Genomic DNA, 23,864 nt, shown 5'->3' with positions numbered 1-23,864 from the left:
GGCACCCATCTGTTCGTCTCGTGCAAGCACACAACACTTCTTTGCCCCCCCCCTCCCCCCTCCCCACACACATTCTCATATGGTGGCCCACATTCATTATTGTCATTACATCTTTCATGTTGTTCTTTGAGTTTCTACAGGTGCAAGATCATTTGCAGTGTTATTATTTAACTTTATTTTTTTTAAAAAAAATAGATGAAATTATTTTCATGTTAATTTCAAGAAAAGGCAACGAACTCATTACCAACTTTTTTTGGACAATGCTCACTTCTCCAATTCTTGGTGAAGTCCCTGCTTCTGGTTGTTTCGTTCACTTCCTCAATGTGCTCATGGTCCGTTTCCTTCTCCAGCCTCATTTTCATTGTTTTGTGTGTGCGTGCGTGCGTGCGTGCGTGTGTGTGTGTGTGTGTGTGTGTGTGTGTGGAGGAATTATGTTTATAAGAAATTATTGAAAGTTTACAGAAGGAATCCGGTTTTGCAAACGTTTTAGAAGGTTTCTGTCCATTTTTTTCCTTTTTTTATTGTTTTATTTACCAGAATTCTTTCATTTTTTATTTTCATATTTCATTGTCTTGTTCCCCTATTTTAGTTTTCATTTATTTAAATGTTTGAAAAATTTATGAATTTACTTGAAAGCTAAATTTTAGAATGTTCCACATATTAGAAAATTTGTCCATGTTAAGCATAATTACAATAAATGTTCAAAAACTGGAATTTTAAAAATTGTGGTGTTAAAATTTGTTTACAATTTCAAAAATCGATTTCCTTTTAAAAATTCTGGAAATTTTTCAAACAAAATTTCATACTTCCAAAGTAAACATCCACAAATTTCATGTAAAATGTGAGCTTATTTCCAAAAATGCTCACATACATTTCAAAACATGTTTGATTTTAAAAAATCTACTTTGTTTTCAAAATATGTTCTCAAATATTTTGAAGTGTTTATTTTTGAAGTAAATAAATATTGATGTTTTCGACAAACTAACAGAAACAACTAATTCAAAACTAGTAAAAAAAACCAGGCAATAATCCCTCAACAGTTGTCGATAATGATCTGGGTAACCACACGTGCGGCATGTCGACAATTTGAAGCAAAAGGGTGTTATATACTCCTACGTGCATACTCTTCCGAGTATAAGGCGTGGGAAGTCCACCAATAGCGACCCCTCAACCCTCTATGCGCAAGCCCAGTGCACAAATCCCTATTCAGCGCATTAAGCACCAACGGTGTGCACCCCCTCCTCATGTACGCTAGGTTTTGTAGCGGGCCGTCCAATATACTTATGTTTTTTAATGTTTTCCAGGTGGTTTTCTTGATTCCTGTTCCGGTTTTTTCTTCGGTTTTCTTCCTCTTTTTTTGTTTCCTTTTCTTCTTCTTCGGTTTCACCAGTTTTCATCTATTTTTGCTATTTTTCTTTTTAATCAATGAACATTTTTCAGATTAGCAAATAGTTTTATAAATTTGGAAATATTATGAATTCAATACACAATCATTTAAATTAGCAAACTTTCTGAAATTTCCATTTTCCTAAATTGTGAATGATTTAAAAAAAATTGGGGTCAGTACCGGAATTCACAATTGTCATTTTAAATTTGTGAATATTTTTAAAATCTGCTGAATTAATATTTCAAAATTTCCAATTATTTTTCAGTTTAAAAAATATTTTCTAAAATTCAGGAACATTATTAAACTCCTTAACATTTTCAAAAATTTGTGAACTTTTTAATTGAACAGGCATCAAGAAATACTTAAACTGCGTCCCATATGTGAGAACATCATCCTTGCTGCATCGTTTGCCTTCCTTCTGCGATTCAGTCAGCAAAAATGCAATTAGGGAGCCCTTCAGGTTGTTGTTGAAAGTGGGAAATGAATCCTCAGAGGCGAGCACATCCCCCTGTCAAATATGTTCCTAAGCGCCGTCCTAAGCTTGCTTGTCCGCGGGTATCTGTCATTCTGCCTCATGTGCTCACAGTACGCACACACTGGCTTCTCATACAAGTATATGTCCTCCAGAGCGACCGATGCTTCCATGACACTTTTCACGTAATTCACAAAACTCTCCTCGCACTGAAACCCAAAGACCCTGAGCACAGACAAATTGTGGTGCTTGAAATCTGCAGGCGCTTCCCACACTGCACATGCGTCCTTCTTGTCCTCGCTAAACCCATACATCTTCCTAAGCCTCTCATCCTCTATAATATCACATGGATGATCCCACACCTGCATTTCATCGGGCAAAAATTACAAATGCAAGAAAAATAAAACCATATGCACCAGCTCAACATTTTAATGCGCTTATAGGAAAGTTGAGATAGACAATTCCACTGCAACTCGCACATGAAACAGAAAGGGAAACTGTTTGGAGATTATAGGTACAAAACTTTACTACCTTGATGCATAGCTCCTCAAGGTATGGTGCACCTTGGAGAATGAACATTGTCCAATTCAGATCGCATTCTTCAGAGATGTGGGTCAAAGTCACATGCCTTAATTTGTGGAACACCTGCAACAATTGATCTGGTTCTTCTGGTTTAACCCAGATCTGCAGAAGACAAAATATGTTTGTTAACCTAAAGAACAGAACATAAAGGGAAACTTGTAGTTGACTAACAAGATTATATCACCTTCACTAACCTTTTCACACAGAAAATTTAGATGCAGGTCGCTTATGGTGGCTTTGCCAAGGAAGTCACTTAACTTGAGCACCTTGTGCCGTGCAAGAGCCATACTGGTGAGGCTCAGAGTCTGGAGCAGTGGGACGTAATCAAAAGACAAAGGATCGTGTTCACAGACCCACCAAGAATAAGTCAGCATTTTGAGCTTTGGTAGCCACATGAGATCAACCCTCTCAAAATCACACTTGACAATCTCGAGTTCACAGAGTAGTGGGTGTGACACTTCTAGCAAAGAAAGGTACCCCATGTCACAGTTATACAGGCGGAGGAACTCCAGTTGCTTGCATACACTGAGAATTTCAGGGAAGCCCGATGATTCAGCTAGCCTCAAATTTTCTAGCTTGAGTCTTGCCAGACCACTGAATGCCTTTGGACAGGCGTCAAAAAATGACTTAAACTGCATCCCATAAGTGAGAACATCGTCCTTTCTGCATCGTGTGCTTTCCTTCATTGTAAAGAGAGTTAATTCCGCTGACCCAACCTTGTTCATTGCCATGGTGTTGGCAAGAGACTGGCCGATACTAGTAACATCTCCATCTCCCAAGAAGAATTGCACGCGCAGGAGTTTAATGGAGGTGCATATGCTTGTACTAGTCCTGCTTTCCAGCAAGCTCCTGGTTGCTCCAAGGACGGTGGCATTGGCCCGAGCTACATCATCACGGGTCAACGCTCTATTGTGCTCATCGTCATAGGAACCAACTGTTATAAAAAAATTGGAGAGCATTGTAGGAATCTCCTTCCACCGTCTGGCGAGGATTCTAGTTCTAGCAGCATCTGCGATGTCAAGTCGCCCTAAAATATCGAGCAACACACCCTCAGGCAAGTTACTGAGCCGATCCAATTCATCTTCTTCCTCTGGCTGCATTTATTAGAATGGAACAAAATCAGAGTCGATTTCTTACAGTCTCCTGGATGCTATGTTTATTCGTACGTGTTTCCAGAAAGAAAAAAAAAACTGTAATTTTTGCTGCCTTCCAACAGCAAAACTGCAATTGCGCTATTTTCCGCGCACAGAAAAGCAATTTTGACCACTAGTTTCTACTATGATCCCTACTTTGTATTTGTAACAGGATTTAGATGAAGAATTGTCTCAGGCAATGAAAAAAAGATGTACATGATAATTAGTAACTGACCAGATTGGGTAGAGAGGACCATCGGTTATGGCTGTTGAGGCCCTTGGCGGATGGTTTGGAGATCGGTCTGGCAGCCGCTGGCCGTCGAAGAGAGCTCGACATCGCCGGAATTCGGATGGATTTTGGTCGTCTCCTCCGAAATTCGGCAAGCTGAAGCTCACGAGTTGCCGCGACTTGGTCTCCTCAGGATATCAGCTAGGTTCCCGCCGCCAATGGAAACTCGGAGACTGAATTCGAAAGAGGGCTTGTTTATAATTGTAATCCGGAAAGGACTGCTTTGATTCCGGATCGCCGCTAAAAAAGGGAGCTGCTTCGATTGCGGATTGCGGCTCGGAGTGGAGCAGCTGCTGCTGCTGCTTGGATTGGGGGCTGCAGCTCCCAGCCCAAAGGGGGAGCTGCTTATTTGGGCGCCTCTTGTCAAGCACCGGTGAATCCTCATTCGAGGCATCCGACGGCGACGGCGACGGCGAGAGAGTGGAGATGGGCGCACGGCAGGCGGCGGCGCATAACTGACACCCGATCCCCTTTGCTCTCTTGGTGGAACCCGGCGTGGTTGGGAAGATCACCATTTTACCCTGCGGCCTGCGGCGGAGGAATGATGGCACCGATGGGCTAAAGGCCCAACGTGCGATTGCAGCCATTGTTGTTCGGTCCTCGAGGTCCACCTTGTAGTATTTCTATACCCTAAAAAACAATACCTTGTGGCATTTCTAAAAAAAACTTGTTGTAGTTCTCTACTCTCTGCCAATTCAAAACAATTTTCTCAACAAAAAAGCTACTTAAAAAAAACAGTGTTTCTTTTCATGTTTTTTATTTGTGGTAATACGTGTCTAATTCATATAAAAATATCAAAGTATAAGCAACATAAACACCGACCTGACAAAACTAAAAAAGACATCAGAAAGTTAGCCTTTACACAATGGACCACCTGTCAAAGAAAGAAAATTACAAAGAAGACCGATGACACCCTTGAGCTTGACTCTAATGCCGGTCACTTGTCTCTGGCACGACTGCGACTGTCACCAAAGAAAAATAACAGATCTCCTCTTCACCCTAACTCAACACGGCTCCATCGCTGATATGCTGGTTTTCAGAATTCCAAAGTAGCTCACCAAAGGTGAAGTCATTACTATTGAAAGAATCTGGCCGGAGTAACACCTCAGACATGCCATCGAACTCCATATCTAGCGGTCCTCAATGGTGCTTGGCACCAATCTGTTCATCAAAAGCACTCACCATCTGTTTGTGCCCCCCCCCTCACCACCCACACACCTCGTAAGGTGGCGCACATTAAGGATTATCGTTACATCTTTCATGTTGCTCTTTGAGTTTCTACAGTTGCAAGGTCATCTGTAGTGTAACTACTTAATTTAATTTAATTTTAACTTTTTGAAACTTATATTTATAAGAAATTATTGAATAGTTCTTACTTCATATATTAATAAAAATCCCGACCCAATTAGACATATTGTAGGAATCCAGTTTTGCGAACCTTTTAGAAGGTTTCGGTCCAATTATTTTCCTTTTCTTGTTGTTATCTTTACCAGATTTCTTTCCTTTTTTATTTTTATTTTTCTCTTGCCCTGTTCCCCTGTTTTATTTTTTCTTTATGTTAATGTTTGAAATTTTTAAGAATTTATGCGAATAAATTCAGAATGTTCCGAATATAAAAAAAGTCAATATTAAACACAAATACAATAATTTTCAAAAATTTAATTTTTAAAATGTTGGTTTTACAAACCGTTTACAATTTAAACAATTGTCTGCCTTTTAAAAATTGTTGAAATATTTCAAACAAAATTTCATACATTCAAAGTAAACATCCTAAAATTTATGTAAAATGTGACATTTTTTCAAAAAAACTCTCCTATACATTTCAAAACAAGTTTGCATTAAAAAAATACTTTTTTTACAAAAATATTTGCTCAAATTTTTTAAAGTGTTTATTTTTTAAGACAATAAATATTGATGTTTCTAGAAAACAACAGAAACAACTAGTTCAAAACTAGTAAAAATAGGCAACAGTCGCTCAGCGCTTGGCGATAATGATCCCGGTGACCACACGTGCGGTAGGTCGACAATTTGAAGCAAAAGGGTGTTATATATGTGGATCATACTCCCCGTGTAAGGAGTGGGAAGTCCACCAATAGCAACCCCTCAACCTACTATGCGCAGCACAGTGTGCAAATCCATATATATATTCAGCGCATCACTCTCTACCAACTCTGGACATTTTGAAGAGGAGGAATATGGCTGATCGCGATGTTCGCCCACTATGTGGTTGTGAGGACTCATGGAGGCATGCTCTCTTGTCTTGCACCACATCCCGGTGTGTGTGGGCTTTGTTAGATGACGCTTGTAGCTCAAATGGCAGAGATTATGGAACCAAATGCGAGGATCTGGCTGTTCGAGTTAAATGATAAATTGGATCAAGCAAACTTCACCAAGATGGTCGTCACACTCTGGTCGGTGTGGTACGCGAGAAGAAAGGCTATCTACGAATCGATCTTCCAGAGTCCCCAACATACAATGTCTTTTGTCACCAACTTTATTGCCGAGTTAGGCCAGCTACAACCTAGCGGTACTAGCCAGGAGACCAGCTCTGCTCTGCGCCCGCAGGTCAGAAGGTGGCTTCCACCCCTGACAAGATTTGTGAAGGTTAACGTTGATGGTGTTGTTGCTAGATCTCACCATGGCGGAGCAGTCGCAGCCGTGTGTCGGGATCAGACTAGCCTCTATCTAGGGTCATCGGCAGTGGTTTATCGAGGGATCAATGACCCTCTCATCCTGGAGACATATGCATGCCGAGAAGCCTTGGCATTAGCAGATGACCTCGCGACCCGAGAGATTTGTGTGGCCTCAGATTGCCAGGAGGCGATCAACGACATCAACAGAGGACAGGAGGTCCAAATGCTTCTATAGTACATGAAATAACGAACCGGTGTACCAATTTTATTTCTAGTTCTTTCATACACGAACGTAGGAACTTTAATTTTGAGGCTCATAATCTCGCCAAGTTTGCATGTAATCTTGAAGTAGGTATACATCTCTGGTTGGGTAATCCTCATGACCCAAACCTTGTACCTATGATGATTGCGTAGGATGAATAAAGAAGGCGAGATTTTACTAAAAAAATAAATTCAGCGCATTAAGCACCCCATTAAGGGTGTTTTCTTACGGGGTGCACCCCTCCCCCCGGTACGTTAGGTTTAGTAGCGGGTTGAAAGATCGTGGATGTCGCCTAGAGGGGGGGTGAATAGGCGTTTTCAAATAATTACGGTTTAGGCTTAACAAATGCGGAATAAACCTAACGGTTAATTTGTCAAGCACAAAACCTAAAGCAACTAGGCTCACCTATGTGCACCAACAACTTATGCTAAGCAAGATAAACAACTATGTGATAGCAAGATATATGACAAAGAACAATATGGCTATCACAAAGTAAAGTGCATAAGTAAAGGGCTCGGGTAAGAGATAACTGTTGGAAATATGCCCTAGAGGCAATAATAAAAGTATTATTATTATATTTCCTTGTTCATGATAATTGTCTTTTATTCATGCTATAACTGTATTATCCGGAAATCGTAATACACGTGTGAATACATAGACCACAATATGTCCCTAGTGAGCCTCTAGTTGACTAGCTCGTTGTGATCAACAGATAGTCATGGTTTCCTGGCTATGGACATTGGATGTCGTTGATAACGGGATCACATCATTAGGAGAATGATGTGATGGACAAGACCCAATCCTAAGACTAGCACAAAAGATCGAGTAGTTCATTTGCTAGAGCTTTGCCTATGTCAAGTATCTCTTCCTTTGACCATGAGATCGTGTAACTCCTGGATACCGTAGGAGTGCTTTGAGTGTATCAAACGTCACAACGTAACTGGGTGACTATAAAGGTGCACTACAGGTATCTCCGAAAGTATCCATTGTTTTATGCGGATCGAGACTGGGATTTGTCACTCCGTGTAAACGGAGAGGTATCTCTGGGCCCACTCGGTAGGACATCATCATATGCGCAATGTGACCAAGGAGTTGATCACGGGATGATGTGTTACGGAACGAGTAAAGTGACTTGCCGGTAACGAGATTGAACAAGGTATTGGATACCGACGATCGAATCTCGGGCAAGTAAAATACCGCTAGACAAAGGGAATAGTATACGGGATCGATTGAGTCCTTGACATCGTGGTTCATCCGATGAGATCATCGTGGAACATGTGGGAGCCAACATGGGTATCCAGATCCCGCTGTTGGTTATTGACCGGAGAACGTCTCGGTCATGTCTGCATGTCTCCCGAACCCGTAGGGTCTACACACTTAAGGTTCGATGACGCTAGGGTTATAAAGGAAGCTTGTATGTGGTTACCGAATGTTGTTCGGAGTCCCGGATGAGATCCCGGACGTCACGAGGAGTTCCGGAATGGTCCGGAGGTAAAGATTTATATATAGGAAGTCCTGTTTCGGCCATCGGGACAAATTTCGGGGTCATCGGTATTGTACCGGGACCACCGGAAGGGTCCCGGGGGCCCACCGGGTGGGGCCACCTGCCCCGGGGGGCCACATGGGCTGTAGGGGGTGTGCCTTGGCCTACATGGGCCAAGGGCACCAGCCCCTAGAGGCCCATGCGCCAAGATAAAGGAAAAAGGGAAGAGTCCTAAAGGGGGAAGGCACCTCCGAGGTGCCTTGGGGAGGATGGACTCCTCCCCATCCTTAGCCGCACCCCTTCCTTGGAGGAGGGGGCAAGGCTGCGCCTCCCCCCTCTCCCTTGGCCCTATATATAGTGGGGAAAAGGAGGAGCAATCACACCCAAGGCCTTTGGTTGCCTCCCTCTCCCTCCCGTGACACATCTCCTCTCCCGTAGGTGCTCGGTGAAGCCCTGCAGGATTGCCACGCTCCTCCATCACCACCGCGCCGTTGTGCTGCTGCTGGATGGAGTCTTCCTCAACCTCTCCCTCTCTCCTTGCTGGATCAAGGCGTGGGAGACGTCACCGGGCTGTACGTGTGTTGAACGCGGAGGTGCTGTCCGTTCGGCACTTGATCATCGGTGATCTGAATCACGACGAGTATGACTCCATCAACCCCGTTCACTTGAACGCTTCCGCTTAGCGATCTACAAGGGTATGTAGATGCAAACTCTCCTCTTTCTACTCGTTGCTGGTCTCTCCATAGATAGATCTTGGTGATACGTAGGAAAATTTTTGAATTTCTGCTACGTTCCGCAACGGTGGCATCATGAGCTAGGTCTATTGCGTAGATTCTTTGCACGAGTAGAACACAAAGTAGTTGTGGGCGTTGATGTTGTTCAATATGCTTACCGTTACTAGTCCAATCTTGTTTCGACGGTATTGTGGGATGAAGCGGCCCGGACCGACCTTACACGTACTCTTACGTGAGACAGGTTCCACCGATTGACATGCACTTGGTGCATAAGGTGGCTAGCGGGTGCCAGTCTCTCCCACTTTAGTCGGAACGGATTCGATGAAAAGGGTCCTTATGAAGGGTAAATAGCAATTGGCATATCACGTTGTGGTCTTGCGTAGGTAAGAAACGTTCTTGCTAGAAACCCATAGCAGCCACGTAAAACATGCAACAACAATTAGAGGACGTCTAACTTGTTTTTGCAGGGTATGCTTTGTGATGTGATATGGCCAAGAAGAATGTGATGAATGATATGTGATGTATGAGATTGATCATGTTCTTGTAATAGGATTCACGACTTGCATGTCGATGAGTATGACAACCGGCAGGAGCCATAGGAGTTGTCTTTATTTTTTGTATGACCTGCGTGTCATTGAAGAACGCCATGTAAACTACTTTACTTTATTGCTAAACGCGTTAGTCATAGAAGTAGAAGTAGTCGTTGGCGTGACAACTTCATGAAGACACGATGATGGAGATCATGATGATGGAGATCATGGTGTCATGCCGGTGACGATGATGATCATGGAGCCCCGAAGATGAAGATCAAAGGAGCTATATGATATTGGCCATATCATGTCACTACTCTATTTGATTGCATGTGATGTTTATCATGTTTATGCATCTTGTTTACTTAGGACGACGGTAGTAAATAAGATGATCCCTTACAACAATTTCAAGAAGTGTTCTCCCCTAACTGTGCACCGTTGCTACAGTTCGTCGCTTCTAAGCACCACGTGATGATCGGGTGTGATGGATTCTTACGTTCACATACAACGGGTGTAAGACAGTTTTACACAGCGAAAACACTTAGGGTTAACTTGACGAGCCTAGCATGTGCAGACATGGCCTCGGAACACGGAGACCGAAAGGTCGAGCATGAGTCGTATAGTAGATACGATCAACATGAAGATGTTCACCGATGATGACTAGTCCGTCTCACGTGATGATCGGACACGGCCTAGTTGACTCGGATCATGTGATCACTTAGATAACCAGAGGGATGTCTATCTGAGTGGGAGTTCATAAGATGAACTTAATTATCCTGAACATAGTCAAAAGACCTTTTGCAAATTATGTCGTAGCTCGCGCTATAGTTCTACTGTTTAGATATGTTCCTAGAGAAAATTATAGTTGAAAGTTGATAGTAGCGATTATGCGATCAGTAGAAAGCTTATGTCCTTAATGCACCACTCAGTGTGCTGAACCCCAAACGTCGTTTGTGGATGTTTTGAACATCGGACATACACGTTTTGATAACTACGTGATAGTTCAGTTAAATGGTTTAAGTAGAGGCACCAAAGACGTTTTCGAAACGTCACGGAACATATGAGATGTTTCGAGGGCTGAAATTGAGATTTCAGGCTCGTGCCCCACGTCAAGAGGTATGAGACCTCCGACGATTTTCTTAGCCTGCAAACTAAGGGAGAAAAGCTCAATCGTTGAGCTTGTGCTCAGATTGTCTGAGTGCAACAATCACTTGAATCGAGTGGGAGTTGATCTTCCAGATGAGATAGTGATGTTTCCCCAAAGTCATTGCCACCGAGCTGCTAGAGCTTCGTGATGAACTATAACATATCAAGGATAAATATGGTGATCCTTGAGGTACTCATGATGTTTGACACCGCGAAAGTAGAAATCAAGAAGGAGCATCAATTGTTGATGGTTGGTGAAACCACTAGTTTCAAGAAGGGCAAGGGCAAGAAGGGATACTTCATGAAACGGCAAATCAGCTGCTGCTCAAGTGAAGAAACCCAAGGTTGAACCCAAACCCGAGACTAAGTGCTTCTGTAATAAGGGGAACAACCACTGGAGCAGGATTACCCTAGATACTTGGTAGATGAGAAGGCTGGCAAGGTCGATAGAAGTATATTGGATATACATTATGTTAATGTGTACTTTACTAGTACTCCTAGTAGCACCAGGGTATTAGATACCGGTTCGGTTGCTAAGTGTTAGTAACTCGAAATAAAAGCTACGGAATGAAACGGAGACTAGCTAAAGGTGAGCTGGCGATATGTGTTGGAAGTGTTTCCAAGTTTGATGTGATATAACATCGCACGCTCCCTCTACCATCAAGATTAGTATTAAACCTGAATAAGTGCTCTTGCACCTAAAGGAATGGTTTATTGAATCTTGATCGTAGTGATACACATTTTCATGCCAAAAGATATAAGATAGTAATGATAGTACCACTTACTTGTGGCACTGCCATGTAAGTCATAATGGTATAAAACGCATGAAGAAGCTCCATGTTGATGGATCTTTGGACTCACTCATTTTTGAAAAGTTTGAGACATGCGAACCATGTCTATTGGTATATATGCATGAAGAAGCTCCATGCAAATGGACCGTTCGGACTCACTTGATTTTGAATCACTTGAGATATGCAAATCATACCACATAGGCAAGATGACTGAAAAGCCTCGGTTTCAATAAGATGGAACAAGATAGCAACTTGTTGGAAGTAACACATTTTGATGTGTGCAGTCCAATGAGTGCTGAGGCATGCAGTGAATATCGTTATGTTCTTACTTCACAGATGATTCGAGTAGATGTTGAGAATATTTACTTGATGAAACACAAGTCTGAATTATTGAATGGTTCAAGTAATTTCAGAGTGAAGTAGCAGATCATTGTGACAAGAGGATAAAATGTCTATGATATGATCATAGAGATGAATATCTGAGTTACGAGTTTTGGCACACAATTAAGACATTGTGGAAATTGTTTCGCAATTAATACCGCCTGGAACACCATAATGTGATGGTGTGTCCGAACATCATAGTTGCACCCTGTTGGATATGGTGCGTACCATGATGTCTCTTATCGAATTACCACTATCGTTCGTGGGTTAGGCATTAGAGACAACCACATTCACTTTAAATAGGGCACCACGAAATTCCGTTGAGACGACACCGTTTAGAGAAACCTAAGTTGTCGTTTCTTAAAAGTTTGGGGCTGCGACGCTTATGTGAAAAAGTTTCAGGATTAAGCTCGAACCCAAAGCGGATAAAATACATCTTCATAGGACACCCAAAACAGTTGGGTATACCTCCCAATTCAGATCCGAAAGCAATATGAATTGTTTCTTGAATCGGGTCCTTTCTCGAGGAAAGGTTTCTCTCGAAAGAATTGAGTGGGAGGATGGTGGAGACTTGATGAGGTTATTGAACCGTCTCTTCAACTAGTGTGTGGCAGGGCACAGGAAGTTGTTCCTGTGGCACCTACACCAATTGAAGTGGAAGCTTATGATATTGATCATGAAACTTCGGATCAAGTCACTACCAAACCTCGTAGGACGACAAGGACACGTACTACTTCGGAGTGGTAAGGTGATCCTGTCTTGAAGGTCATGTTGCTAGACAACAATGAACCTACGAGCTATGGAGAAGCGATGGTGGGCCCGGATTCCGATAAATGGCTCGAGGCCATAAAATCCGAGAACGGATCCATGGACTTTGGTGGACTTGCCCGATGATCGGCAAGCCATTAAGATAAATGGATCTTTAAGAAGAAGACGGACGTGGATGGTAATGTCACCGTCTATGAGGCTCGACTTGTGGCGAAGAGTTTTTCACAAGTTCAAGGAGTTGACTACGATGAGATTTTCTCATCCGTAGCGATGCTTAAGTCCGTCGGAATCATGTTAGCATTAGCTGCATTTATGAAATCTGGCAGACGGATGTCAAAACGAGTTTCCTTACCAGTTTTCGTAAGGAAAGGTTGTATGTAATACAATCAGAAAGTTTTTGTCGATCCTAAGGATGCTAAAAGGTATGCAAAGCTCCAGCAATCCTTCTAAGGACTGGAGTGAGCATCTCGGAGTTGGAATGTTTGCTTTGATGATGATCAAGATTTTGGATTTATACAAAGTTTATAAGAAACTTGTATTTCCAAAGAAGTGAGTGGGAGCACTATAGAATTTCTGATGAGTATATGTTGTTGACATATTGTTGATCAGAAATGACGTAGAATTTCTGGAAAGCATATAGGGTTATTTTGGAAGTGTTTTTCAATGGAAAGCCTGGATTAAGCTACTTGAACATTGAGCATCAAGATCTATAAGGATAGATCAAAACACTTAATGGTACTTTCAAATGAGCACATACCTTGACATGATCTTGAAGGTGTTCAAGATGGACCAGTCAAAGAAGGAGTTATTGCCTGAGTTGTAAGGTACGAAGTTAAGACTTAAAGCTCGACCACGGCAGAAAAGAGAGAAAGGACGAAGGTCGTCTCCTATGCTTAAGACGTAGGCTCTTCAGTATGCTATGCTGTGTACCGCACCTGAAGTGTGCCTTGCCATGAGTCAGTCAAGGGGTACAAGAGTGATCCAAGAATGGCTCACAGGACAGCGGTCAAAGTTATCCTTAGTAACTAGTGGACTAAGGAATTTTTCTCAATTATGGAGGTGGTAAAAGAGTTCATCGTAAAGGGTTATGACGATGCAAGCTTGACACCTATCCGGATAGCTCTGAGTAGAGAGACCGGATACATATAATGGAGCAACAATTTTGAATAGCTCCAAGTAGAACAGTTATTTGGAATAGCTCCAAATAGAGCGTGGTAGCTGCATCTAGGAGATGACATAGAGATTTGTAAAGCACACACGGATCTGAAAGGTTCAGACCCGTTGACTAAAACCTCTCTCACAAGCAACATGATCAAACATAAAACTCATTGAGTGTTAATCACATAGTGATGTGAACTAGACTACTGACTCTAGTAAACTCTTGGGTATTAGTCACATGGCGATGTGACCTGTGAGTGTTAATCACATGGCGATGTGAACTAGATTATTGACTCTAGTGCAAGTGGGAGACTGTTGGAAATATGCCCTAGAGGCAATAATAAAAGTATTATTATTATATTTCCTTGTTCATGATAATTGTCTTTTATTCATGCTATAACTGTATTATCCGGAAATCATAATACATGTGTGAATACATAGACCACAATATGTCCCTAGTGAGCCTCTAGTTGACTAGCTCGTTGTGATCAACAGATAGTCATGGTTTCCTGGCTATGGACATTGGATGTCGTTGATAACGGGATCACATCATTAGGAGAATGATGTGATGGACAAGACCCAATCCTAAGCATAGCACAAAGATCGTGTAGTTCGTTTGCTAGAGCTTTGCCAATGTCAAGTATCTCTTCCTTTGACCATGAGATCGTGTAACTCCTGGATACCGTAGGAGTGCTTTGGGTGTATCAAACGTCACAACGTAACTGGGTGACTATAAAGGTGCACTACAGGTATCTTCAAAAGTATCTATTGTTTTATGCGGATCGAGACTGGGATTTGTCACTCCGTGTAAACGGAGAGGTATCTCTGGGCCCACTCGGTAGGACATCATCATATGCGCAATGTGACCAAGGAGTTGATCACGGGATGATGTGTTACGGAACGAGTAAAGTGACTTGCCGGTAACGAGATTGAACAAGGTATTGGATACCGACGATCGAATCTCGGGCAAGTAAAATACCGCTAGACAAAGGGAATAGTATACGGGATCGATTGAGTCCTTGACATCGTGGTTCATCCGATGAGATCATCGTGGAACATGTGGGAGCCAACATGGGTATCCAGATCCCGCTGTTGGTTATTGACCGGAGAACGTCTCGGTCATGTCTGCATGTCTCCCGAACCCGTAGGGTCTACACACTTAAGGTTCGATGACGCTAGGGTTATAAAGGAAGCTTGTATGTGGTTACCGAATGTTGTTCGGAGTCCCGGATGAGATCCCGGACGTCACGAGGAGTTCCGAAATGGTCCGGAGGTAAAGATTTATATATAGGAAGTCCTGTTTCGGCCATCGGGACAAATTTCGGGGTCATCGGTATTGTACCGGGACCACCGGAAGGGTCCCGGGGGCCCACCGGGTGGGGCCACCTGCCCCGGGGGGCCACATGGGCTGTAGGGGGTGCGCCTTGGCCTACATGGGCCAAGGGCACCAGCCCCTAGAGGCCCATGCGCCAAGATAAAGGAAAAAGGGAAGAGTCCTAAAGGGGGAAGGCACCTCCGAGGTGCCTTGGGGAGGATGGACTCCTCCCCATCCTTAGCCGCACCCCTTCCTTGGAGGAGGGGGCAAGGCTGCGCCTCCCCCCTCTCCCTTGGCCCTATATATAGTGGGGAAAAGGAGGAGCAATCACACCCAAGGCCTTTGGTTGCCTCCCTCTCCCTCCCGTGACACATCTCCTCTCCCGTAGGTGCTCGGTGAAGCCCTGCAGGATTGCCACGCTCCTCCATCACCACCGCGCCGTTGTGCTGCTGCTGGATGGAGTCTTCCTCAACCTCTCCCTCTCTCCTTGCTGGATCAAGGCGTGGGAGACATCACCGGGCTGTACGTGTGTTGAACGCGGAGGTGCTGTCCGTTCGGCACTTGATCATCGGTGATCTGAATCACGACGAGTATGACTCCATCAACCCCGTTCACTTGAACGCTTCCGCTTAGCGATCTACAAGGGTATGTAGATGCAAACTCTCCTCTTTCTACTCGTTGCTGGTCTCTCCATAGATAGATCTTGGTGATACGTAGGAAAATTTTTGAATTTCTGCTACGTTCCGCAACAATAACCGAGGCACGCGGAGACGACGATGTATCCCGAAGTTCACACCCTTGCGGATGCTAATCTCCGTTTGAAGCGGTGTGGAGGCACAATTCTCCCCAAGAAGCCACTAGGGCCACCGTAATCTCCTCACGCCCTCGCACAATGCAAGATGCCGTGATTCCACTAAGGGACCCTTGAGGGCGGTCACCGAACCCGTACAAATGGCGACCCTTGGGGGCGGTCACCGAACCCGTACACTTTGGCAACCCTTGGGGGCGGTCACCGGTACCCGTCAAAATGCTCGGGGCGATCTCCACAACCTAATTGGAGACCCCGACGCTTGCCCGGAGCTTTACACCACAATGGTTGAGCTCCGAACACCACCAACCGACTAGGGGGCCCAAGCACCCAAGATAAACAAGCTCAAGGGCACCAAGCACCCAAGAGTAATAAGCTTCTCAACTTGTAACTTCCACGTATCGTGTGGAGAACTCAAACCTATGCACCAAATGCAACGGCAAGGGCACACGGAGTGCCCAAATCCTTCTCTCCCAAATCCCACCAAAGCAACTAATGCTAGGGAGGAAAATGAGAGGAAGAACGAAAGAAGAACACGAAGAACTCCAAGATCTAGATCCAAGGGGTTCCCCTCACTAAGAGGAGAAAGTGATTGGTGGGAACGTGGATCTAGATCTCCTCTCTCTTTTCCCTCAAAAACTAGCAAGAATCCATGGAGGGATTGAGAGTTAGCAAGCTCGGAGAAGGTCAACAATGGGGGCAAGAACGAGCTCAAAGGATGAAAACCCAATGGGGAAGAAGACCCCCTTTTATAGGAGGGGAGAAAATCCAACCGTTATCCCCTCACTCAGCCCGCACGACGCAGTACTACCGCAGGGAGCTGCGGTACTACCACGGTTGGCCGCGGTACTACCGCTGCAGGTTGTAGTACTACCGCATGTGCAGCTCTGGCCAGATGAAGGCCTGTTGCACAGGGCAACGAGCGATAGAAGCGCCGGAGCGGTACTACCGCGCGCCCCTACGGTACTACCGTAAAGCAGGCAACACTAGGCGCAGAGAAGGCACGGACGTAAAAAATTACTTCCGTACCTACTTCCGCTGAGGGAGGACCTACGCAAAACTCCGGCACGGTACTACCGCACACGAAGAGCGGTACTACCGCATAGGGCGCGAATGTAAAAAATTACATCCGCCCCTACTTCCGCTCATGCTGCTAAGCCTGACCAGAGCCCACGGTACTACCGCACTCGCGGCGCGGTACTACCGCGTAGGGCACGGATGTAAAAAATTACATCCGCCCCTACTATCGCTCGAGCAGCTGCGCCTGGCCTGAGGCCACGGTACTACCGCTCCCATAGAGCGGTACTACCGCGAGGGCCTGCGGTACTACCGCTCCGGAGAGCAGTACTACCGCATGCCCCAAATCAGCAACACTAGGAGTCCTTCATTTTGCAGAGAAGACAACAGAGGGAAACACTAAAAACCAGAACTGCCATAACTTCTGCAAATGAGCTCCGAAATGAGCAAACTCAAGCTTGTTGGATAGAGGGTTATAGTAAGAAGAGGCAGGGGAGGTATGCCTAACAAGAGAGGAGAGAAACCTCCAACAGAGAAGAACCGGCAGAGCCTCCAACATCGAAAACATCATAGAAGATGCATGTAAACTCCGTTTTTGATGAACTCGAGCTTGTCATAAAATGACCAAAAGCTCCAAATCTCTCAAGGAGAAGAACCAAACAAGAACCAATAAGGATGATGCAAGGATGCAATGGTTTGAGCTCTCTACGAATGATACGATCAAGCAACTCATCGAGAGCCCCCCTTGATAGTACGGCAATCGATCCTATAACCCGGTCTCCCACAACTACCATGAGACCGGTAAAATAGAAAACCTATCAAGGGCAAACCTTTGCCTTGCACAAAGTCCACTTGAGCTAGATGATGACGATCTACTCCTCCTCAAGATGGACCACCTTTCTTGACTGCGTTGGCTCGATGAAGACTAGTTGATTGCTCCCCCATACTCCACTATGGGTGAGCCACTCTTCCGCTCATCTTCACAAGTCCATTGTCACCACAATGGACGGCAAGCTTCAGGCACTTGATCTCTTCGTGATGCATCACTTGAGCTTGCACACCGCAACCTAACCCCACAAAGAACTCTCACGAAGACCATGGGGTAGCACACAAAGCGTAATGGACAATGCTTACCATACCATGGGATTACTTGATCCCTCGATACATCTTGTGCGCTTTGTGTGTTGAATCTTTCCAACTCTCTTCATTTGAATGATGTATGACCAATCTTTGGTTAATTCCTTAATAGCACCGTGGTCATCACAAACTCTCCTTGAAACCAACAAATGGACTCCAAGAAAAGCCTATGGACAAACCCTTCAAATATAACTCAAGGCAACCATTAGTCCATAGAGATTGTCATCAATTACCAAAACCAAACATGGGGCACCGCATGTTCTTTCACGGGTTGTCCCACATAGTTATGTTTTTGTCTATGTTTTCCAGTTGGGTTTTTCTTGGATTCCTGTTCCCGTTTTTCTTTGGTTTTCTTCTTCTTTTTTGTTTCTTTTCCTTTTTCATTTTTTTCTAATTTTTTTCGTTTAAGTTTTTGTAAACAATTTTAAAATCGTGAATATTTTAGCCCGTGTTTTTTAATTCATGATTAATTAGCCCATGTTTTTTAATTCATGATTAATTTTAAAAATATGTGATTCTTTTAAAATTCATGAATATTTTAGCCCGTGTTTTTTAATTCATGATCTTTTTTCCAATTTGTGAACTTTTTCAATGCACGAACTATTAGGTCCTTTTTTTCAAATTCATGATTAATTAAATTTCATGCACTTTTTAAAAATTTCATGAACTTTTCTAAATTTGTGATTTATTATCAAATTTGTTAAACTCTATCCAGATTTACAACTTCTTAACTTTTACAAACTTTTTCCAAATTTTAATTGTCAGCTGGTCAACTAACCAACCAACGTGATGCAAGCGAGCGATGTTTGAGTGACAGCTTCGCATTTGCTACACAGGCCCTCTATGTGCCGCGTTGGAGGGCCAACAACGCCAGCCGGCGTTTAGAGCACTGAATGGGAGGTCAGGCCCAATGCGACACTTTTCTTTCTTTTCGCATTAATTTTTTACTTTTTTTTGTGCAGTATATCTTGGTTTTACCAGTTTTCATATATTCTATAAATTTTCTGTTGGAATCAACAAATATTATTTTAATTAACAAATAGTTTTATGAAATTTGGGAATATTTTGAATTCAATACACATAAATTTAAATTAGCAAACTTTTTAAATTTCTATTTTCCTAAATTTTCAAGAATTGTTTTTTAAAATTTGGGTCAATACTAGAATTCATCATCATCTTTTCAATTTTTTACGAATATTTTTTAAATCTACTCAAGTAATATTTCAAAATAGTTTTCAAATTCAAAAATCTATTCTAAAATTCAGGAGCAATATTAAATTCCTTAACATTTTTAAAATTATTGAACTTTATAAAAAAACTGAAGAACATGTTTTTAATTCAATTTTTTAAGAATTAGTGACCATATTTTCAATCATTTACTTTTGGAAAAAATAATGTGTTTTCAACTTCTTGCGCATTTCGAAAGTTTACGTATATTTTTTCAAATCAGGGAGACTTTGGAATTTCCAAACCTTTTTTGTAAATCATGAAGTTTTTAAAAATTCAAGATCATTTGTAAATTTCTTGAACGCATTTATAAATCTATGATTTTTTTTATAAATTCACACACATTTATCAAGAGTTTTGCTTCGGTACACTCCCCTTGAAAGTTTTTACAAATCTTAAAGTTTCTTAAAAAGGTATTTTACCATATTAGCTGGCAGATCAAGATGAATTGTATAGACTGATTTGAATACATAAGACTATATTATCATTTTTATTTAAGAGGTACTCCCTCCATAAAGAAATAAAAGAGCGTTTAGTCCACTACTCTTTGGGCCCAGCGGCGGCAATATACGAGGAATGTACCTCTTTAGCTCCTAATTTTCATTCTTTTAAGTTTCTTCACGGCCCTAGGGAAGCCAGTATGATGGCGGATTTACTTGGTAGTAAATGAGAGGACTCAAGAACTGTTGTGTGGAAGAATGAGCCACCTGCATTTCTAGTTGGTGTATTAGCGATTGATATAACTATGTTATTACACTAAATATAAAATGCCATGTCGACTTTCCTAAAAAAATGTCTATAAAATCTTGTGGATGATTTACCTACGTAAATCAGGGGGAGAATCATAAGAGGAAGGAGAAATGTACGTACGAAAACACTCTACCCAGCATGAAAAGGAACACTATTATTTGAAGTAGCAGAAAGCAGTTCGTTTGGACAAAGACTAACGTTCTACTATTTTTTTAGTTTCATCAGGCCGATGTGTATGTGACTTTTTTTTTAGAATCAAGAGCTTCATTAATCAACCAACAGATTACATTCCTTCCTTACACAAGTCATAAGAAAGGTGGGAATATAATTTATCCATAAAAAACGTTTTCTAGAAGAATTACATTGCTTGGCACACAGATGTGCTAGTTCATTCTACTCCCTCGGTATGAATTCCAGACGAAAATCATCAAAATTCCCGCTTAGCTCTTGTATTTCATTCAGAGTGGTAGCTATCTCCGAGCGATCAACACTTAGAGAATCCCACTGTTTCACCACTAATTGTGCATCAGTTTCAATGATTACCCTCCTGAACCCCAAATCAGAAGCTAGCCGTACACCATCTCCTACTGCAAATGCTTCCATAGCCATAGCTGACATCCCAGTTTCATACCAGAGTGCTTGTGCGCGGATGAGCCTTCCTTCATGGTTGCGAACCTCCAGGCGAGTTCCTCCCTGGTGTGTATGTTTGTCGAAGGAAGCATCCACATCAATCTTAAGAAAGGGTTCCTCTGATGTGTACTTGACTTGTACTATGATCTTTATGATATAAACGAGGCACGTATTACCGCAGAAAAAAATAGAGCAGAGAAATAGTACATGCTGGACCTCGAGGACCGAACAATGGCTGTAATAACACGTTGGGCCTTTAGCCCATCGGTGCCATCATTCCTCCACCGCAGGCCTCAGGGTAAAATAGTGATCTTCCCAACCACGCCCGCAAAAAGAAAAAAAAAACAAGAGAGGAAACGGGATCGGGTGTCAGTAATGCGCCGCCGCCTGCCGTGCGCCGATCTCCACTCTCTCGCCGTCGCCATCGCCGTCGCCGTCGGATGCCTCGAATGAGGATCCACCGGTGCTTGAGCAGAGGCGCCCAAATAAGCAGCTCCCCCTTTCGGAGCTGCAGCCCGCAATCCAAGCAGCAGCAGCAGCAACTCCTTTCCGAGCTGCGACCGGCAATCGAAGCAATCTAGCGGCTCCACTCCGAGCCGCAGTCCGCAATCGAAGCGGCAAAGTCACATGCCTTAATTTGTGGAACACCTGCAACAATTGATCTGGTTCTTCTGGTTTAACCCAGATCTGCAGAAAACAAAATATGTCTGTTAACCTAAAGAACAGAACATAAAGGGTAGCGCAAACAGGGAAACTTAGTTGACTAACAAGATTATATCACCTTCACTAACCTTTTCACACAGAAAATTTAGATGCAGGTCGCTTACGGTGGCTTTGCCAAGGAAGTCACTTAACTTGAGCACCTTGTGCCGTGCAAGAGCCATACTGGTGAGGCTCAGAGTCTGGAGCAGTGGGACATAATCAAAAGACAAAGGATCATGCTCACAGACCCACCAAGAATAAGTCAGCACTGTGAGCTTTGGTAGCCACACGAGATCAACCCTCTCAAAATCACACTTGACAATCTCGAGTTCACAGAGTAGTGGGTGTGACACTTCTAGCAAAGAAAGGTACCCCATGTCGCAGTTATACAGGCGGAGGAACTCCAGTTGCTTGCATACACTGAGAATTTCAGGGAAGCCCGATGATTCAGCTAGCCTCAAATTTTCTAGCTTGAGTCTTGCCAGACCACTGAATGCCTTTGGACAGGCGTCAAAAAATGACTTAAACTGCATCCCATAAGTGACAACATTGTCCTTTCTGCATCGTGTGCTTTCCTTCATTGTAAAGAGAGTTAATTCCGCTGACTCAACCTTGTTCATTGCCATGGTGTTGGCAAGAGACTGGCCGATACTAGTAACATCTCCATCTCCCAAGAAGAATTGCACGCGCAGGAGCTTAATGGAGGTGCATAGGCTTGTACTAGTCCTGCTTTCCAGCAAGCTCCTGGTTGCTCCAAGGACGGTGGCATTGGCCCGAGCTACATCATCACAGGTCAACCCTCTATTGTGCTCATCGTCATACGAACCAACTGTTATAAAATAATTGGAGAGCATGGTAGGAATCTCCTTCCACCGTCTGGCGAGGATTCTAGTTCTAGCAGCATCTGCGATGTCAAGTCGCCCTAAAATATCGAGCAACACGCCCTCAGGCAAATTGCTGAGCCGGTCCGATTCATCTTCTTCCTCAGCCTGCATTTAGCATGGAACAAAATCAGAGTTGAAGAATTTCTTGCAGTCTCCTGGATGCTATGTTTATTCGTACGTGTTTCCAGAAAGAAAAAAAACTGTAATTTTTGCTGCTTTCCAACAGCAAAACTGCAATCGTGCTATTTTCCGCGCACAAAATAGCAATTTTGACCACTCGTTTCTACTATGATGATCCCTACTTTGTACTATTTGTAACAGGATTTAGATGAAGAATTGTCTCAGGCAATGAAAAAAAGATGTACATGATAATTAGTAACTGACCAGATTGGCTAGAGAGGACCATCGGTTATGGCTGTTGAGGCCCTTGGCGGATGGTTTGGAGATGGGTCTGGCAGCCGCTGGCCGTCGAAGAGAGCTCGACATCGCCGGAATTCGGATGGATTTTGCAAGTCTCCTCCGAAATTCGGCAAGCTGAAGGCTGACGAGTTGCCGCGACTTGGTCTCCTCAGGATGTTGGCGGGTACCGCGGTTGTCGCCAGGCCAGATATATATATCAGCTAGGTTCCCGCCGGCAATGGAAACTCGGAGACTGAATTCGAAAGAGGGCCTGTTTCTGACTGTAATCCGGAAAGGACTGCTTTGCTTCCGGATTAGCCACTAAAAAGGGAGCTGCTTCGATTGCGGATTGCGGCTCGGAGAGGAGCCGCCTGATTGCTTCGATTGCCGGTCGCAGCTCGGAGAGGAGCTGCTGCTGCTGCCTCGATTGGGGGCTGCAAGCTCCCAAAGGGGGAGCTGCTTATTTGGGCGCCTCTGCTCAAGCACCGGAGGATCCTCATTCGAGGCATCCGACGGCGACGGCGACGGCGAGATGGTGGAGATGGGCGCACGGCAGGCGGCGGCGCATAACTGACTCCCGATCCCCTTTGCTCTCTTGGTGGAAGGAACCCTAGGGGTGGGCGGCTTGTGATGGAGGAATGATGGCACCGATGGGCTAAAGGCCCAACGTGCGATTGCAGCCATTGTTGTTCGGTCCTCGAGGTCCACCTTGTAGTATTTCTATACCCTAAAAAGCAATACCTTGTGGCATTTCTAAAAAAAAACTTGTTGTAGTTCAAAACAATTTTCTCAACAAAAAAAGCTACTTCGAAAAAACAGTGTTTCTTTTCATGTTTTTTATTTATGGTAATACGTGTCTAGTTCACATAAAAATATCAAAGTATAAACAACATAGACACCGACCTGACAAAACTAAAAAAGACATCATAAAGTTAGCCTTTACACAATGGACCACCTGTCAAAGAAAGAAAACTACAAAGAAGACCAATGACACCCTTGAGCTTGACTCTAATGCCGGTCACTTGTCTCTGGCACGACTGCGACTGACACCAAAGAAAAATTACAGATCTCCTCTTCACCCTAACTCGACACGGCTCCATCACTGATATGCTGGTTTTCAGAATTCCAAAGTAGCTCACCAAAGGCGAAGTCATTACTATTCAAAGAAACTGGCCGGAGTAACACCTCAGACATGCCATCGAACTCCATATCTAGCAGTCCTCAATGGTGCTTGGCACCAATCTGT

At 43.5% G+C, this 23,864-nt stretch overlaps 2 protein-coding genes across 3 annotated transcripts; both read right to left on the bottom strand.

Moving 5' to 3' along the window:
- Positions 1–1,782: 1,782 nt before the first annotated feature.
- Positions 1,783–4,346, bottom strand: LOC119320077. Its single transcript, XM_037594210.1, has 4 exons — positions 3,810–4,346; positions 2,636–3,535; positions 2,391–2,543; positions 1,783–2,221 (listed from the first exon to the last, which is right to left on the bottom strand). The coding sequence occupies exons 1-4, from the start codon at positions 3,909–3,911 to the stop codon at positions 1,844–1,846; spliced, it is 1,533 nt and encodes a 510-aa protein (XP_037450107.1). The 5' UTR covers positions 3,912–4,346; the 3' UTR covers positions 1,783–1,843.
- A 15,972-nt stretch (positions 4,347–20,318) lies between these two features.
- LOC119325188 lies at positions 20,319–23,246 on the bottom strand. 2 transcript variants are annotated; one of them, XR_005157376.1, is made up of 4 exons: positions 22,604–23,246; positions 21,425–22,324; positions 20,810–21,320; positions 20,319–20,696 (listed from the first exon to the last, which is right to left on the bottom strand). XR_005157376.1 is itself a non-coding variant. In XM_037598937.1 (3 exons), exons 1-3 carry the CDS (start codon positions 22,703–22,705, stop codon positions 21,003–21,005), a joined length of 1,320 nt encoding a protein of 439 aa, XP_037454834.1. In that variant the 5' UTR covers positions 22,706–23,246; the 3' UTR covers positions 20,319–21,002. The 2 variants fall into 2 exon arrangements, 1 of the variants encoding a protein (XP_037454834.1); XM_037598937.1 differs by having other exon boundaries at positions 20,319–21,320.
- Between the last annotated feature and the right edge of the window lie 618 nt (positions 23,247–23,864).

This window comes from Triticum dicoccoides, chromosome 6B (assembly GCF_002162155.2).
Source record: "Triticum dicoccoides isolate Atlit2015 ecotype Zavitan chromosome 6B, WEW_v2.0, whole genome shotgun sequence".
Lineage (NCBI taxonomy): Eukaryota > Viridiplantae > Streptophyta > Magnoliopsida > Poales > Poaceae > Triticum > Triticum dicoccoides.
Note: the sequence above shows the minus strand (reverse complement) of the source record. Positions and strands in the feature narration are given on the sequence as shown.